Raw genomic sequence first — 19,617 nt, forward strand, 5'->3', positions numbered from 1 at the left:
TTTTAATTTTTTGAAATCCAATTTACTAATCTTTTCTCTTATAGGTCATGCTTTTGGTGTCATATCTAAGAACTCTGCCTAATCTCAGGTCATATTTTCTTCTAAAATTTTTATAGGTTTAGTTTTACATCTAGATCTATGGTCCATTTTGAGTTAATGTTTGTGTAAGGTTTCAAGTTCATCTTATTGCATATGATGGCCAATTATTTAACACGCTTTGTTTAAAACTCTGTCCTTTCTTCATTGAATTACCTTTCACACTTTATCAAGACTCAACAGGCCATATCTGTATGGGTGTATTTTTGCATTCTTGATTTTGTTTTATTGATCTATTACTTTTAGCCAATATAGCATTGTCTTGATTGCTGTAACTTTATATTGATTTATAAAGTTGAGTAGTGTAATTCCTTCAACTTTATTTTCTTTTGCAAATTGCTTTGATAATTGTTTTTTAAATTTATTTATTTGTTTTTATTTTTGGTTGCGTTGGGTCTTTGTTGCTGCATGTGGGCTTTCTGTAGTTGCGGCGAGCGGGGGCTACTCTTTGTTGCAGTGCATGGGCTTCTCACTGAGGTGGCTTCTCTCGTTGCGGAGCATGGGCTCTAGGCGCGTGAGCTTCAGTAGCTGTGGCATGCGGGCTTCAGTTGTTGTGGCACACGGGCTCAGTAGTTGTGGCACACAGGCTTAGTTGCTCCACGGCATGTGGGATCTTCCTGGACCAGGGCTCGAACCCCTGTCCCCTGCATTGGCAGGCAGATTCTTAACCACTGCGCCACCAGGGAAGTCCCTGCTTTGATTATTTTAGGTTATTTACTTTTCCATTAAAATTTTAGAATCAGTTTGCCTGGATCTACAAAAAATTCTTCTTGGATTCTGAAGGAAATTATGTTAAACTTCTAAATCAATTTGGAGAGAATTTATTTGAGAATATGTTGTGGATTTGTCTATTTCTTCATTTAGTTCTGTCAGTTTTTGTTGCATGTATTTTGAAGCTCTGATGTTAAGTGCATACACATTGAAGACTGTTATGTCTTCTTGACAAATTCATCTTTTTATCATCTTTATCCCTGGTAATTTCCTTTTCTCTGAAGTCTCCTTAAGCTGATGTTAATATAAGCACTCCAACATTCCTTTAATTATTGTTTATAATATGTTTATATCTAACCTTTTACTTTCAACCTGCTTATATCATTATATTTAAAATGTGTTTATTACAGAGGGATATAGTTTAAATACAGTCATTTAAAAAAGTGTGTTCTAATAATCTTGATCTTTTACTTACTATGTTTATACATTTGACATTTGATATAATTATTAATATATTTGGATTTATGTCTACCATTTTATTGTTTGATTTCTGTTTATTTCCTCAGTTATTTGTTCCTCTATTTTCCTTTTCCTTTCTTCTTTTGGGTTATTTAAACACTTTTATTAGTCCATTTAAATTCATCTATTATGTTTTAACAATACTTGTTTTTCATTTGTTTGTTTTAGTGGTTGCTCAAGGGATTAAAGTATGCTTTCACTTTCTTCTTAGAATCAATATTTTACCATTTCAAGTAGGATGTAGTTACCTAACCACCACACAAGTTCCCCTACTCTGTCCCTTTTATGTTGTAGTTGACTTATATATTACACCTACCTACATCGAAAATTCCATCAGAAAAGGTTATAACATTTTGCTTTCAATGGATTGTATCCCGAATATTTAAAATATTATGTCATGCAACTCTGGATCTTGTTGAAATCCTATGTAGAATGCTATTTTTGTTTAAGCAGGCAACTGACCTAGTTGGATTCAAGCCCAAAATTCTAACCAGCCTTGTGGTTTCAATGTCAGTTCTATTTCACTGCCTTTCGGTTCTATTTAGACTTGTCCCTGGAACTCAGGAAGCAGTCTATCCTATAGTTCAATTCTCAGAGCTTATGGTATTCTATTTAGGGTCAGACTCAAGCATATGCAGCTTGGGGCTGAGCCTTGGAGTTTGTAAGCAACTTTATGGGTTTGCTTTCCTGAGCTCCTCTCTGTCAGCACTCTGCACAGTACTTTCAGGTTCTGTAGGTCTCTTGTCCTCCTCTCTGTAGTTCTCTGGCAAGAGTGCCGGTGCTTTAAGTACTCCACCCTGCGGTGCACTTCCCCCCACTGCTTCCACCTCTCCAGCCAAGTGGTAAGAGAGACACACACAAAAAATCAATAGAGATTTGCCACACCTTGAGACCACAGCTCCTTGTATCAAAATGGACAGTTCTCCCTCCCACAGAGATGTAGGCTCTTGAGGACCCCTCTTGTCTCTGCTTTTGTTGATGTCACCGATGCCAACACAGGATTGCACAGGGGCTCGGAAGTAAGAGAACATAGAAAGGAAACTGTACGGGAGTGTTAGGAAACACCTTTCCCAGTCTTCAAGGCAGAACTAGAGGGCTTCTTCTGGAACTAGTGTTAACACTAATGTCCACTTCCGGGTTTTGGACTGCGCTGAATCTAAACCAAGAGATATTGGAGGAAAATAAAATCGTGGAACTTTGAATTCTTGTCTTCTCCAATCTTCCTGCTTTGATGTACTTTTCAAAATCCTCAAACCGATTTTTATATGCACTTTATTCAGGTTTCATAGCTACAATGAGTTGGAAAGGTAGGGGGCTGTGTGCTTACTCCATGTTACCTGGAGCTGCAATCCGGAAATGATATACACAGTAAATGTGGGTACTAAAACCCAAAAGAGACCAGGAAAGCTGTGAGATCGCCTGAGACATCATCCAAGGTCAGTAAGGACTATTCTACAATGTGCACTAGAGGTAAGATGACCACCATCCAAAGTAGGACACATTTTCAGAGTAAGAAATTATACTTGGTCTATGAAAATTATACCCGGACAACGAGTGTAAAACCGGAAGCAGAATAGATGGACACCTTATTTAGAAGGTGTGGGGGAATCCATCATTCCTTCTCATTGTATTCTACTGAGATCAATTGTTTAATTACCATCAGTCTTCTGTACATAGAAAACTTGTTTTGGTTGTCCACTTTGTTTTGACTGATTTACATGTAAGAAATGGTAAATAAACCCTTATCCTAAATGTTAATTTGTCATCCTTAGCGTACCCACTCACCTGCAAGAGTGTATTCTGTAAATGATAGACCCAGATAGCTTCTTTTTTGTGTGTATGCATAAATCTGGGGATCATTTTGAGTTTTGGTTAAGCTAAGAACAACACTCTGGACCTCTGGATATATCAGCTACAGCCATCCTTATTTTAGAATAAAATAAGTCTGGACAAACTGGCCAAAAGGGGTTTCTGAGTCTTAGATGTCTGAGGGTGATTGGCAGGAAAACCAGGGATTCTAGTCATCACCAGGACACAACGGCACAATGACAGTGTCGATCCTTCCCTTCTGAGACCCTACAATGAGCTTTCCCGCAAGAAAATTCCTCCAGGAATAATTTATACCCTTTAACTCATCTTTAACTTTATCACTGAAATTCCCAACAAGGATGTTGCTTGGTGCCAAAACCACAGTGGTTTTTGTGATGTGGGTGTCTCCGTGCAAAAAGACCTCAACAGCCTTTCACATAGGCACCCAGCAGTGGCCAGATGGCAATGACTCTGAGCCCCTCCAAACCGGGATCACATTCGTACAAGCGGATGGGACACATTAAATGTGAATGAGTCCAGAAATTGCTTTTCTTTATTGCTCAAATAAATCGCGCCCTTCTATCGGGGAAGATGAGTGTTGTACCTTCATATGAGACTAGAACACCATCTTAACCACACATTGAACTCTCATCAGGAAAACACACTGGTGAGAATGAAAGGAGCCTCGTCTACGTGGCACAGCTACTTGGTCCTCTAGCCTAAGGCCCATCACTTAGGAGGAACTCAACGAAACCAGAGAGTCAGGAAGCACATGGGGACCACCAGCCTCGAGAGGCAAAGGCTCAGACTTAAGCGCTGTTCAAGCCCCAATCTTGCTGTCCTTTAACCAATGTAGACATTTATTTCCCAGACTCTTGCCCTGGCTTCTGACTCCTGTCACTGCCTTTCTACTTTGCACATAACTGCTGGTCTGTTCCTTGTCTCCTCCAAATCATTTTGGCCTAATTGGTTCCTACTTCCTGTGGCCCAGAGTAAGGTTGTGTACTTCATGCCCTGCGCAAAGGCCAAGGCGACAAGGATGAGCTGAAATTAGCCCCACTCTTCTCCCCAAGCCCTGTGTCCTGGCTCAGGGCTACACGGTTCCCGAGGAAGGGGCTCTTCCTTCTAGTTCTCACGAGGACACAGTAGAGAAGAACCGTGGCCCTGTCTGCTCCTTGGCCCCTGGTCTCTGCCTTTCCTACTTGCTTTCTGTGCTCCAGTGAATGGGTGAACACGGAATAAGAATTGTCTCCTTCACAGAGACGGTTTAGGCAAAGTTTAAATCACTTGTTTCTAATAAAATAACATTTATTTGACTGCAAAGATATATAAAGTGATGTGAACAATACGTAGAAGACGTGACAGTCCATAGCCACAAAGCCAAGTGGTTGTATCTGCTGATTCCGCTGAGACCACTAGGAAAATCTTAGGGGCCGTGTGGGCTGAATTCGCTCTCCCTCTGTCCAGCCCAGGAAATCAGAGGCTCCCACCATAGTTTTCGTGTCATTCCAGTGCCTGCCACGCTTGCTCAGGGCTGGCAGAACGCTTCCCATTTTATATCAGCCTCATCAACGCCGTGTGTTCTATCCATCGGGGTCTCTCTCTACGCACCAGGGACAGGACGGGAGGGGTGTAGGAGGAGGCAGCTCAGGGCCCATTTCACCGTCCTTTAGGCTGGGAGCGCCTCCCAGTGGTTTCTGTTTTACTGAGTCTTTTCTAGAGAAAAAAATCCTCGGGATAATTCTGAGATGATTCCACGTGAATCCTTTGGAGCTTTTCACAGGCATGTGGTAGCGTATTTGGGTCCAGAATCTGGCATTGGGAGGAACTGATTTGAAGCCTCTCCAAGTGACAGTGGGCAAAACCCTGAGAGCTTTTTTCACTAGATGAGGTAGAGACTCCGGCTCTTGGAAGGAAGAGAACTTAATTAAAATCAATTTCAGTGTTTGATCCTCCAAGGCAATGTTCACCGCTGCTTGTAGTTCAAAGACACTGGGTCCGTTGACGTAGCTGGGGCTCAAGATAAATATTCCTCTTCTACTTTTCTTAATAATGCTCACAATGTCTTCCGCATACACTGGAAATAAAAGATTTAATTATTCGACATTGTTATTGGCTTTTTTTTTTTAATGACCACGGTTAAAGATTTGATAAAAGTTCATAATAATGCAATTGACAAGGAAATTTAGTTATTTCTGAGATACACATTTTAAAGTAATAACTAGAATTATGACTTATTACATTATACCAGAACATATATGATTTTTAGAAATTTCATGTAATGCCTGAAACATTTATATTAGCATATTTCCATACAAATAACCCAAAGAAAGTTTAGTATTAGTTCTCTTTTTTGTTTGTTTGTTTGTTTTTTTATACAGCAGGTTCCTATTAGTCATCAATTTTATACACATCAGTGTATACATGACATTGTTGTTGTTAAACCTTGAGTCACAATAACCCTGAATCTCCCAGATCCACCCAGCGGGTTCCTTGCAATGGGCACTCTTAGGCAAAGAGGAAAGGAAGCCTGGTTTTCTTGATCACTTCTACTAAATCAACTCTGTGGACAGTTGAAGATATGTTCCAGAGTCTAGTGACTGTCAGTTTCACATTCCTCCCTGTGTTCTGTCTCCTCAAATTGCCAATTCCTCTAGGAGCAAAGCTCATTGGAACAAGGTTGGCTGTGATAAGAGAGGGGCATGGAATGTTCCAGGCTCCTGGGTGGGGCATCTCAGGCAGAGGAGGTCAGCGGGACAGGATGAGGTCTGCATATCTGATCGTGCCCAGAACTGGGCCCGGGCCTGGGGAGCCTGCTGGACCCAGTCCTGAGTTTGTGGCAGGCACAGTCCCAGAAAACAGGGGACCACCCGTTTGGGAGGACAGAGATAACTTCCTGCTGAGGAGCCAGAAAAGAGATCTTCATTCTGGAAGGCTCCCTGGGCTCCAATATTTTTTTTTTTCCTGAAGATGGATTATTTTCCCTTTGTGGCAATTTTTTTTATTTTTTAAATTTTCAAATTTTAATTTTATATTGGGGTATAGTTGATTTACAATGTTGTGTTAGTTTCAGGTGTATAGCAAAGTGGTTCAGTTAGACATATGCATGTATCCATTGAAGATGGATTTTTTTGATGATGGAGCGTGTCTCTGAAACACACATTTTTCTGTGTTGTTGCCCCAGAAGTTCTAAGCTCATGAAACCTTCCAGAAGATAAATAGCCCAACAGAAAGAATGACAAGACAACGTAGAGAGTGCTTGCACGTAACTCTCCTTCTTGTGCTACGTTTTCTGTTGGCGTGCAGGACTTACCTCCTCCTGGGGCCACGTCTCTTTCAAGCAAACACAAGGTGTATCCATATTTGTTTTCCAAAACTTCAGGGAATAGACTCAGAGCCAAATTTTCCTCACTCAGAGATGAAGTGGCCTCACTCTCAAGAGAGCTCCATTTCCCATAGGATATGAAAGCATCGAACTCCTTTTTATCTGAGGAAGAAGCACAATAAAGAATGCAAGCCACTGACAGGTTTTTTACTCCCGTGGCATACCTACATACGCTCGAACCATATGGTAAATGGATAAGAATTAAGATTTGGGATCCTTACTGCGCTGATTTATTAAATGAAAAGCAGCATCTGTGTTCATTTCAGAATCACACTGCTGAGGGGTATTGATTGTTCACCCGGAATCAGATTCTAATCGATGAGGCTCTCCTGCACCTTCACTGACGTCAGATCAAACGGCTGGGGCCTTCTCCGATTAAATCACGTGTCCTCAGGAGTTCCTCTGAGCTTCTTCTGCATCTGCAGCGATGCTGTCTCATTAGTCACACATCAAAGTGGAGTCTCCTCCATCAAAGCGTGATAATACCCAGTGAGCAAAGCACTGCAGAGACCCAGTGCATTAGCGGGCTGACGGCACATGTTTCTGTGTTTGAATCCCCATATGTAAAATGAGATAATAATAGCTCCCCGGCATGCTTCTGTCAGGGTCGCCTGGGATAACGTATAGGAAGGATTTGGTGACGGACTTATAGCAGACACAAGATAATATTCATTCCTTTCCCTTTTAGATGGAAAACTATATTTTGGAACTTGTTTTAGGGTATTTTTAAGGTCTCATATGCCTCTGTTGACTCAACTATTATAAATGCACATAGACTCTGGGATGTGCTAAAGAACTAACTGGAAGCCATAGAAAATCTCAAAAGTTAACCCACGGGCTCTGGAGTTGGACACAGCTGGCTCGTCTTCCAGAACTTTGCACCATGCCTGACAAATAGTATTGTTACAAAGTAGTAAACAGCAGTGCTGTTACTGATGCAGTTTGGCAGTTTGTTCAACGTGAACCTAAGAGGCTTTAGCTGACAGAAGTGTCAGCAACAGAAAAGGAAGAGGGAAACACAGGTGGTCTGGCGTCAAGAGAGGAGGATGTCCAAGAACGAGGTCCTGGAGGTGCATCTAAGATGCTTCTCATTGGCCAGGTGGGGAGGCGGCGGCTCAGGGGGCGTGGCCAGCAGGTACATGCGGTGCAGTTCCTGTGTGACACACCATAGTCACCCTGATTTTTTCCACATCCCTGTGACACTCCAGCAAACTAGGATTTTTCTATAACCTGAAAATGTTAAATTTCTTTTGTAATAATATTAGAGAGTGGGAGAATTAGATGATCCCCACAATTCTGACATCCTATGTCTCTCTCAATTTTGGGATATTCACAGGAAACAGTCTTTTTTCTGAAAAACATTAGATTGGCCACAGAATGTAATGAATCACAGTGCTTGAAAACTGGGTTCTGCCTCCCTGTCAGGTTACTAAAACGTTGCCTGTGCAAACGAGAGGGGACACATTTAAAATACTTCACAGTTTGGGATTAACATATACACACTGCTGTATATAAAACAGACAACCAACAAGGGCCTACTGTAGAGCACAGGGAGCTGTACTCAATATTCTGTAATAACTTATAATGGAAAAGAATTCATATATATATATATTTAAAACTGAATCACTTTACTGTACACCTGAAACTCACACAACATTGTAGGTCAACTATACTTCAATAAAAAAATAAATTAAGGTAAAAAACATCCCTCCAAAAAATAAAAATAAGATGTTTCACAGTAGATTGAGTCTTCTGTACAAGCTCTAGAATCTTAAGAAAAATAGCATTTTAGAAAAAGAAGTATGAAGTTATCTAGGAGAACAATTAAGACAGTGATTAGATAATTTGTTCAATTCAAAAAAGCTAAAAAGCTATTTAAAAAATAACCTCAAAATCCTCTTGGCGTAAGGACTTCTAGTGCATATGTTCAATCACCGGTCTAAAGAAAAGTGTGATTGATGCATTTCTTTGCTGCCCCTTTTCCCAGTGATCTGCCAGCTCTTCAATGAGTTCCTAGTGTGGGGAAACCACTGGTGTGTGTGTAAAGAGGCATCCCAATCAGGTAAGTATTTAATTGTCCCTGGAATCCAGCAGAAGGGATTCTGCTCTTTCCAAGCAATAGAATCATTCACTAAAACTGCCAACGTTCTAACCTTTGAGCCTTCCGGGACTAGAAAAACACGCCAGCAGCTCTTCTAGTCTAAAGAAGCAAATGTTAATAAACGCTATTAACCCGTCTCATGGGAAAACTGACAGAGACTTCATGGAGAGTGCTAGTGCTAGTATTTTACAGAACTTCACTCTTTCAGGGACATTTCCACATCTCCAAGCCCCTCACTTTACAGAAGGAGTTAACTGAGGCAATAGCTAATGGGGGCTCTAAACCAAACTGCCTGGATTCCATCCCAACCTCTAACATCCCCTAGCAGTTCCAGTGGGGGCACAGACTTCACGCCTCTGCCTGGCTTGTAGGATTTCAGTGGCGATTACAGCAGCTGATACATAAGCCTGGCGTGCACTCAGTCCTCAAGAGGTAATGAGAGCTGGAGCTGGCATCACTGAGTGCTTACTATGTGCTACATGCTGTTCTAAATGCTCAATATGTCTTAACTCAAAGAACCCACATTGCATTCATTGTGATTGTGATTACAACCCTACTTTGCAGAAGAGAAAACTAAGGCATGGAGATGGTAAGTCATCGCCATCTTGCTTCAGGTTGGTGAGTGGAGAGTTATTTTTAAGTCCAATGTGCCCTACAATAACATCGTTGGCGAGATTCCTAGTAACTTGGATGAAGAGAATTTGTTTCTCCCCTGGGCTCCCAGCCCTTCCCAGGTGTGAAGCCACCAGACCTGCAGGAGGGTCTCAGAGCCTGAGGGTCATGACTTCCTCCATCGTGGGACATCCATTTCTCAAGCCCCTCCCTCTAAGTCAGTTCTGAGGCGAGTTGGGTCATCTTACCCCCGAGGGTCTCATCCTTGTTTTGGTAGGTTCGGTACAGCAGCACTATTTCAATCCAGTACATGTAGAAGAGCGCACCTGCGGTCAGCACACCTGCCAGGGCCATGACGGTGCCGAGGAGGATGTAGAGGAACACCACTGCGGAGACGCGGCCGCCGTGAGCAGGTACAGGGGCTGCGTCCCCTCCAACACCCGCCTCCCCTATAAGGCCTGCCCAGCACCTTTTCCAGCCCTATTATTTTTTATCAAAATCTACTGGAAACATTTCTCGTGAATCTGGACACATCTTAAATCACATCTTGAGGGAATTGCCATAAAATGAACTCAAGAAAACCCAGGGTAATGGGTAGTTTCTGATTGGGGTGGCTGGGAAACTGACAAAAACTACTTTCTAAAATTTTTTTCTCCTATAAGCTTCCACACAACCCATCTGTGTCCCTCTTATTGCATACTGTAAATTATTTTCACGTGTTATCGACCCTACTAAAGTCTAAACTCCCTGAAGCCCAGAGCCACACCTGACTTACTTTCTCACCTCCACCGTACCTAACACGTGGCACCTTTGACCCACCTCTACGGAGCATTCACCAGGAGCACCAAATGTGTCTTATTTAAGCCTCACAAGCATTCAAAACCTGCTTGTTCTCTCACCTCTATTAACTGAATGAATGAATGATATCACCTCCATCTCTGAGCATCTTCTTGAAGAAATTTAACAGCTCTTCCTTACCAGGAATTTCCTCTCTGGCTTTAAAAGGCTATGATCTGTGATATACACATATCGCCCCCTAAACTGAACAGGAATACTCTTTCTTCCCTCTTTTTCTCCTTCACTCTCCGATACCAGACCATCACATTCTCTGGATCTGGAAGCCAGGGGAGGAAAATAGGAAAGGGAGCTAGGTCCTAGTACGATACCTGCCACATAGGGCATGCTCTGTAGGTCTTTGTAGAATGAATGAATGAGTAAGTGAATGAACTAAGGAGTGAATGAATGAATGAATGAATGATAGGCTTTTCCAACACAGCTCCCGTATGCAGAATATTAGTAAGAGGACCAGCTCTGGATCACCAATGTGAAATTTACTAGTTGTGTGGCCTCGGTCAAGGTACTGAATGAATCAGCACAAGCACGTTGCTTACTTAGAATGCTGTCTGGCATCTAGAGCATGTTAGCGGCGATCATCACTGTGGCCACTTCCTTAGGAAAGTTCCTCTCCTCCCAGGTGAAAGCAGTTGCATGCATTCTGCAGTCACCTTCAGGCTCACCTCCTTTCCTTTCTTTCAGTTGGATGGACTGGGTAGTGTTCCCAATGGAGTTCTGGGCAAAACAAATGAACTTCCTGCGAAGATCACTCCGAGTAACTTCCTTCAGGAAGACAACACGCTCGACGACTTCATCCTTTAAGGTGGATTTAACACTAGGAAAGGAGGGAAAATACCACACCCCTTTAGTGACACAGATTGACACCCATTTGCAGTGTTTGGAACACGTATAAGTAGATAACCGTTTGGCTTTCAGAAGAGCTGTGGGATCAGATAGTACAAGGCGATGCCGGAAAGACAGAGGATGGTCAGAGGTGGCTCATTTTTTATTAAATGATTGAATCAGCTAAGCATCTTTCTCAGCATTTACACTAGATGATAATTACTTGCGAGGCTCATCTGATCTTCCTTACTCTAAGATTTCCCCTTGAGCATAGATACAACAATTTAAGAATAATGTTAGAAATGACTAGCTTCTACTGAGGGCTGTGTGTATCAGACGGTCCTCTGGTCCCCTGAGCGCTAAATGTGGAGGAGAGGATCAAATCTCCTCCATGGCTCCCCTCACAGGAGCCCCACCAGGTAATGGTGTGATCATCCTGACTTGAGCAGCTCAGAACAGGCAAGAAGGTGGGTGACAATCCAAGGTCACACCGCTGGGAAGTGGCAGCGTGATTCCTGGGCCTGTGTCATTCTGCCCTGTCCAGGAAGTGTGAATCTCGGCACTGATTCACAGTTTGGATTCTCTAAAGTGGCCCGTCTGCAGTCTGTCTTCACATTAAAGAATATTGTCTCTGTGGACGATGTTTCAGGCTGTTTTGTTGGGAGCCTACAATACCCACTCTTATTCACTGGATGCTTCCTGCCTGCCAGAGACTGTGATAAGCATATCACCTCTACCGTATTTACTCCTTACAGGGACCTTGCAAAGTGAAGTTTGCTATCCATAGATGATAGATGGCATGGTGGCGGCTTGCAGAGGTTAAGATGCACATTGCTAAATGGGTGGAAAACAGAGATTCAAACCCAAGAACGTATAAAGTTAGTGCATACTCCCTTTACCATGCTTGACTACCTTCAAGTTTGAGTATCAGCTTAATATGGGACCCAATGAGTTCCCTTGTCTTAGAAGTTCTTTCTAAATTTGATTACTGTTACCAGAACCCATCCTTTATTTTTTAAATGATGTATACTCTTCAAAGTGATATTACATTAGTCTGTTGAAATGTTTTAAAAACCAGGAGGAAGTGCTTAATACAGAGGCTATTACTTTGGAACAGATGCTGGAAAAACGAGGGACACTAGCTCCAAATGTCTAGAGTTTTACTTTCCATTGAGCCGAACTGTCTTCCCAGTAAAGTCTTCCCACTAATCTGGGTTGCAGACTAAGTCTAGTTTCTCATAAAACTTAATGGCTTCGAAGTACTTCAAGACAGAGATCCCACATTACAACAGTAACCGGATCTACGGGAAAGAACGAGGGTGACTGTAATTGGCAAATGTCTGGGTAAATATAAGACTATTTTTTCTTTCTTTAATTGCTTTAAAAGTTATAGTTTAACATATGCAGACAACAATAAAATGATACCTCAGTTATCAATATCCTGCTATTTTTGTATCATTTAAGCCTTCACTAATTCCCTACACCTACTCCATTGTCATTATATGGTTCTTTTTGGTAATATTTACCTACATTGAAATGCACAATGTCTAGGTGTATACTTTTTTTTTTCCCCTCATGCATGGCATGAGGGATCTTAGTTCCCCGACCAGGGATAGAACTTGTGCCCCTGCAGTGGAAAGCGGAGTCTTAACCACAGGGCCACCAGGGAAGTCCCTAGCTGTATACTTTTGACAAATGGTTATTAGGGTATAGAACATTTCCAACTTCCCAGAAAGTTCCCTTGTATCCCTTTCCAGCCAATGCCTAGCCTACCAGAAGGAATAACAGTTCTGATTTTTTTCACCTTAGATTAAGTTTTCCTTCTCTAGTTAGTTTGTTCTTTTTACTGCTGAATAATAATCCACTGTATGAATGAATGTAACCGTGTTTTAATTTTTGACTATTGTAAATAAAGCTGCTGTAGATATGCCTTAAAAAAACAAAAACAAACAAACAAAAAAAGACAGCTATCTCACCTCTGGGTCTCCTTTTCCAGGTTGGATTGCATCATCTATTCCTCATTTCTCATATTTTCGGTCAGATCGCTTATTATCGTGCCATTTTCTCTGCATACGCTCTGGACTGTTAAGGACCCCGGTACTGGGGCTCTGACTCACCCCACTCTGGCTGGACGGCACAGAGGGGAATGGAGAGTGGCTGACTGGGGTGCAGAATACTTTCCCATTTGTTCCCTGTGCCAAGGCTATTCAAGCAGCATGGGTTGTTATGCCTGCTTGTTAGTTTGGTGGGCAAAGCAGCCGCATCAAATTGTTACTACAAATTGAACTTTAAAACAATTGATAAAAAATAAAATAAAAAGATTACTTTAGAAAAAGGTGGGGGGAATTCCCCGGTGGTCCAGTGGTTAAGACTCGCCACTTTCACTGACTAGGACCTGGGTTCAATCCTTGTTCGGGGAAGTAAGATCCCACAAGCCATGCGGCCAAAAATAAAAAATAACAATAAAAAAAACCCAGAAATATTTCATTCTATGGCCCTCTCTGAAACTGCATTTGGCCCCCAAGTTTAAAATTAACTCACACTTTGCATTTCTATACTTTTATTTGCACCACTAGTTGGCGCTAGTGGCCACACCAACTCCATCTGTTTCTTCAGCTCTGTGTGTACATTTCAGGGGGTTCTAAAGGTGAAAATTTTTAATGTGAGTTGCAAAGAATAAGTTCGCTAATTTCTTTCTTACCTTCTCCCCTCAGGTGTTGCGACTTCCCACTCCTGGTCAGAATCTTTGACGTACCATCTTATCACAGGCTTAAAGTTTATTTCGAAGCCAAATCGGGCCGTGCAGTTAAGAGTTAAAGGCTTTCCTGCAAAAAGGGGCCACAGAACACAGGAAGGAAGCCCGTGAGAACACTTTGTCCTGTGCAGGAGGAAGACACCACCTGGAAACTGTTCCCTGAGGCAGTCAGGTTCGCAGGTAAAACAGGTGTGCCAGACAATGCCAAACGTCTACCTGTCTCTCATTCGGAAACAGGTGAAACCAGGGATGTTTGTCTCTACTGGGCAACTCTTAGATCTCAAACCTGTGACTACATTACTGCAAATGAAGATTGGCATGGTCACAGCACTACGGGTTCTGATGTGGTTTAAGGATAAACACCAGGAAAATGAGCAGTTTCAGGAACCAGCTCTGTCTTCCGACGCTGCTGCTGAAGTAGTACAAGGGTGCCAGTAAAGAAATACTAACTAGAATTTGCATATTAAATGAAAATCCTGAGGTTTTGGTGGCATGTAGTTTAAAGAAGAAAGTATTTAGATATTCAGCTGTATTTTGAACGATGCACTGTGGACGGACATGCATGTTACTACGCTACCCTCTTTCTGCCCATTTTCTCTGTAAGGGGTATCCAGATGTGCTCTGCCTCAAACTCAATATTTTAACCGTGAAATGTTTAGGGACTCCATTTGAAAACTCACCTTTGCTCGTTAATAATGCTTTCCCCACAGTAATACTTTAAAATTCATTGGTACCTTGTCTAACTTGGGTATTTTTGAATTAATTAATGTTTTCCCTGCTTCTTTCCTCCTCCCTTTCAGTCTTGTGATTTTGCCCGTACTGTTATTTCTATTTCATAATCAGGACACACCGCTACCGCCACCTAGTGGTGATTTGCCATAATATCTATTTTTACATTTCTTTCTATAATGATAAATATCTTATTAGCATTTAAAAGAAACCGCCACCCAGTGGTCTTTTACCATAATATCTACTTTTACCTTTCTTTCTACAACGATAAACATCTTATTAGCACTTAAAAGAACACTTATTTTATTGAAACAACCAGCACTTGGTTTTGAAGAGAACAGTTCTTATTTGGCTGTGTGGGATGATGTAGATGTAATTGAAGCTGACAAAATCAAAGGGGACCACAGGAAGTCGCTTTCCCCCTCTACCCCAAAGAAGACACTACTTTGGAATACAACTTATTTGAGCAAGGGTTGTAGTATTCTCCTACAATTTATCTTAAAGGCTAGACCGAACACTGTATTTGTAGAGGTTAATGCTACCTAAGTTGGTAAACTGGTTAAATTTATAGATTTAATCAATGAACCTAACCAATCTGTGTAACCCACTGTTCCTGGGTGGAGTAAGGAAGAATCTTAAAAAAAAAAAAATCTATTGATCATGCCTAACATACAAGTCACCTAATATATCAATACATCATCCCATATTTCTCATTGCAACCTTGTGAGGTCAGTTTTATTTTGTCTAGTTCCAGATTTATAACCTGAGGCTTCAAAAGATTAAATAACTGTATAAGATCACAAACCTAGTCAGTGGCCGAGTCTAGATTCACCCCCAATTCTGTTTAATTTGAAATCCCGATGCTCTTCCTTGTAACACGCTTAGACCTGCCCCCAGAAGCAAAATATCATTCAAGGGTGATGACACCACCCAGCTTACCAAGTTCTACTTCCAGGGTGTCCTTGATGGGATCCAGAATATCCGGTTTGAGATTAGTGTTTTTCACTAAAAGATGAAAATAAAAATTATTATTTGCACTGGGAAATCTGAAGGCCTGCTTCCTGAAGATTTGAATGCACGGTCACACTTTGATCTAAATGTTTTGGAACTTCCTTTTCAAATTTCATCCATAATGTACAAGGCTAGAGACTCAAGTTTCCGTGTGAAAATCACGCCTCCAGAAATGACTGTGACATCAGGTTGCAGGTGCTAGCAAAACGTGAGTCCTTGATAAATCTGTACCTGCCCGGGGGGAACCTTCTTCCAGGCCAGCCCCGCGGGCCCATTGCAGACGTGAAACCCCACCCCATCTTCTCCTCCAAGATTGTTTTTTGGTGCATCCGGCTGAGTAACCCAACAGGAAGGAGGACGCACCTGAGAGAATGCACAGGTCAGCCAGATCGAAGCCCACCCCTCCCTCCATCCTCAAATTCATGGTTTGTTTCAAAATAAAGGTGAGCTCAGCCCTTCATGAATCATTTTATCTCTCAACTTCCCGTCACAAACTTTCACATATGCCTCCACTGTCAAACTCCCTCCTGAAGATGTCCCATCTCCTAAGAAAGGAAACTTCATCACCTCTGTTCTGGAATTGTCCTCTCTTATTTCTCAGGGACCTCCTTCCCTCAATTACATCATCTTCCTCCTGTATCTTTGACTCTCTCTCTCTCTCTCTCCTTCCCGTCAGCATTAATCCATGCTCAGTCTCTCCATCTTAAAAAAAGAGAAAAAACCCTTCACCTTACACCCCTGCCCCATTCATTCTCCTTCGTTCGCAGCCAAGTTGTTGAAAGAGCACTGTGTGCTCGTTTCCTCCCTCCCTTCCCCTGCCCTGCAGTCTGATTTCTGCCCCCATCACTCCACTGAAACCGCTTTGGCCAAAGTCACCAGTGACCTCCTTGCACCTAAATCCACTGGGCACGGCTGAGTTTTTAATCTGCTTTCCCTCTCAGTAGCATTGGATGCCGCTGGGCGTGCTCTCCTCTCCTCTTCGGGGTGCACGTTTCTGTGCTCTGATGTTTGCCTTCCCCCTCTCTGCTCACTCCCCTGGGTGTTACGGGCTCCTCCTCCTCTGTGCCTCTTGTGAGTATCACTTCTCCCCGGGCTCTCCTTGTGGTCTTCATTCCACCTACTCTCCTTGTGGGGCAGCTCACGCTCCAGGCCTCTTCCCTTTGAAAGTTCTTGGCCCTCAAAATGCTCTCTCGCCTACGTCATCAATTTCACTTCCTTTACTGCTCCCTCCCCACCTTTCCACGGATACCCTCTTGCTGATGTAAATCATGACCTCCCTCTTCCCAAATCCAAGGATCAGTTTCCAGGCTTCACCATATGAGGCCGTGCATCACTCCCTCGTTCTTGGGACACTTTATCGCTGAGCCCTGGGATAGTTATTCTCTGTTCTCACACCACTTCTCCATCTCCCGTGGGGATGCTTCTCCTCCCCCGTGCCTCCCAGTGCTGGATGTTCTAGGCTCTCTCCTCTCTATACTCAATCCCCACGTGACCCCACTCTCCCTCGGCTTTAGATATCGTGCCGGCGGCCACCCTCACATTCACATCTCCCGATGTAGTAGCCTGTATCCCAGACTGGTTTATCCGAATACCCTCTTGTCATGGTGACTTGATGAATCAAAGTCCTTTCAAGCCTAACACTGAATTTCTTCCTCAGACCTGCTTCTCTTTCAGTATTTTTTCTGTCTCATTACACGGTGCCGCTGTTTACCAACTCATCATGCCAGAAAAGTAATCCGTCATTGATTTCCCTCTTTCATCTTGCACATAAACTCCATCAACATGTTCTGTTGACACACACATAAAGCCATTTCTAATCACCTCGGCTAAGTCTACTCAAAGAGTGACCAGAGACATCTTTTTAGAACATGATTCAAACCTGCTACTCCCCGCACCCGTGCCTTACACCAGCCCTTATGTATCCCATCCTACCCCCTCCACTTCCATCCCATCCCAGCTTATAACACCCCTTCCCATCCAATCCCATCCCACCCTTATGTATCCCATCCTACCCCTTCCACTTCCATCCCGTCACATCCCACCCCTTCCCATCCAATCCCATCCCATCCCACCCCTTCCCATCCCATCCCATCCAACTCCATCCCACCCCATCCCACCCCTTCCTATACCATCCCATCCCATCCCATCCTATTCCACCCCTTCCCATCCAATCCCATCCCACCCTTATGTATCCCATTCTACCCCTTCCACTTCCATCCCATCCCATCCTATTCCACCCCTTCCCATCCAACCCCTTCCCATCCCATCCCATCCCATCCCACCCCTTCCCATCCCATCCCATCCCATCCCATCCAACCCCATCCCATCACATCCCATCCCACCCCTTCCCATCCCATCCCATCCCATCCAACCCCATCTCATCACATCCCATCCCACCCCTTCCCATCACATCCCATCCCATCCCATCCAACTCCATCCCATCCCATCCCATACAACCCCATCCCATCCCATCCCATCCCATCCCATCCCATCTTCTCTCAATATGCTATAGAAAGTCCACCTCGTTGCCCAGCATAAAACCTGGCTCTCATACTGGACCCCTCCTTTTCCCTCTTTTCACTCCCAATTCCCAAACCCCTTCACGTGTAACTTCCTAAGTATTTCTGGAGTTTGCTCTCTTCTCTCCATCCCTACTGCCCCTCCTAGTTCAGGCCACCATCGCAGTTGCCTGCTTGACCCACAGCAGCCTCCTAATTCTTCTCTCTGTCTCCCTTGTTGCCCCCCCAAACCCATGTTCTACATAATAAGCAGAGCGATCTATCTCAAATCCAGATCTATTCATGACACTTTCCCACATAGAACCCTCAATGGCTCCCCATTTTTCCTTGGATAAAGTCCAAACTTACTAGAACAGTGTGATGTCTGTTCTCCTTCCAGATACCCTCAACTGACCTTCTCTTTCTCCCTGGAAAGCACCATGCTGTCTCTCATCTCCTGGTTGTTATCTATGCTGCTCCCTCTGCCTGGAACGGCATCTTTTCCACCTTCACTGGGCTAGTTTGTCCTCACTCCTCGGTTCTCACCCAGCCTCGGGGTACCCAGGTCTGGGTTTGTGTGTCCCCCACATGCCCTGCTGCTTCCCTTTCTCTCCACTCATCACACTGAACTGTAGTAGCCTGTTTCCTCTCTGTCTGCCCCATGAGACGGTAAGTTCTGGGAGGCCAGAGAAAGTGTCCAGGCGCTCATTCTTACAACCTTAGCACCAAGGCCAGTGCCTGACACATATCACATGTTCCACAAATACTGGTGTAAGAATGAATAAATGAAAGAATGAATGAGTAAATGAGGAAGACAGGAATGATGTCAGAGAAGACTTAAAAAGATGTGACAGAGGTTGCAAAGCATCCTCTGGGAGAGAGAAAAGCAGATTCTGCCACTGAAAATTTGATGGGCGAGTTATCATGCCCGAGGGAAAGAGCAACCACGCTTGGAGGGGCAAGTGGTCCAAGCTGGGTATTTGCCTTCTAACCCCTCATCCAAGCAACAATCTAATATAAATTTAAATCGATGAGGTCTAAAGTACTGCAGAGTACAAGGGCCAGGAAGTAAGCAGGGGAGTTTGACTTGGTCTCAGGATGCTCCGTGTGGTTTGTATCTTGCAATGAAAGAAGAGGAAGTAAAATTGATTACTATATTTACTAAGAGCAAAGACAACCATTCTGTATGGTTATGTTTTGATATAGGCCATGCTTAAATTGATTACATCATACAGTTTATCCATGCTTTACACTTGTAAATCTAATAAGAATGACCCAGGGGAAAGCCTGGGCCAAAAACAGACAAGTCACAGAAGAATAAGCTCAATGGGCCAATAAACAAATGGCAAGATATTCAACTTCATTAGTAGTCAGGGAAATGTAAATTAGTATGAAAAAAAGAGAGTCCACTTGACACCACAGTCTGAAACCACCAAATATTACTTGGGAATAATGGGAATCTGTTCATTGCTGATGCGGGTATAAATTAGCAAAACAATGTCTATGAACAATACCATGTGTTTATAACACAAAACACATTTTATAACATAAAACAATATTCTGTTTTATTAATGGATACATACATATGTAGAAAAAGCATAAAACATAAATGGAAAGGATTATCAGCTAAGAGTGGGCTACATCTGCAAAGAGAGGAAGTGGGAAGGCCTCAAGTTGTATCTGTATTGTTTTGTTTCGACAAAGAAACCATGAG

The 19,617-nt window shown here is 43.0% G+C and overlaps 1 protein-coding gene across 1 annotated transcript in view; it reads right to left on the reverse strand.

Annotated features, from left to right (window-relative positions):
* Positions 1–471: 471 nt before the first annotated feature.
* IL18RAP (interleukin 18 receptor accessory protein) overlaps positions 472–19,617 on the reverse strand; it is a 28,137-nt gene continuing 8,991 nt past the window's right edge. The window contains 7 exon segments of the mRNA XM_082426378.1: positions 472–4,851; positions 4,854–5,212; positions 6,449–6,622; positions 9,482–9,619; positions 10,751–10,902; positions 13,612–13,735; positions 15,334–15,399. Of these exon segments, the coding sequence (XP_082282504.1) occupies positions 4,795–4,851; positions 4,854–5,212; positions 6,449–6,622; positions 9,482–9,619; positions 10,751–10,902; positions 13,612–13,735; positions 15,334–15,399 (1,070 nt within the window). The 3' untranslated portion in view covers positions 472–4,794.

The sequence above is a fragment of the Balaenoptera physalus genome (assembly GCF_965194825.1).
Source record: "Balaenoptera physalus genome assembly, chromosome: 15".
Classification (NCBI taxonomy): domain Eukaryota; kingdom Metazoa; phylum Chordata; class Mammalia; order Artiodactyla; family Balaenopteridae; genus Balaenoptera; species Balaenoptera physalus.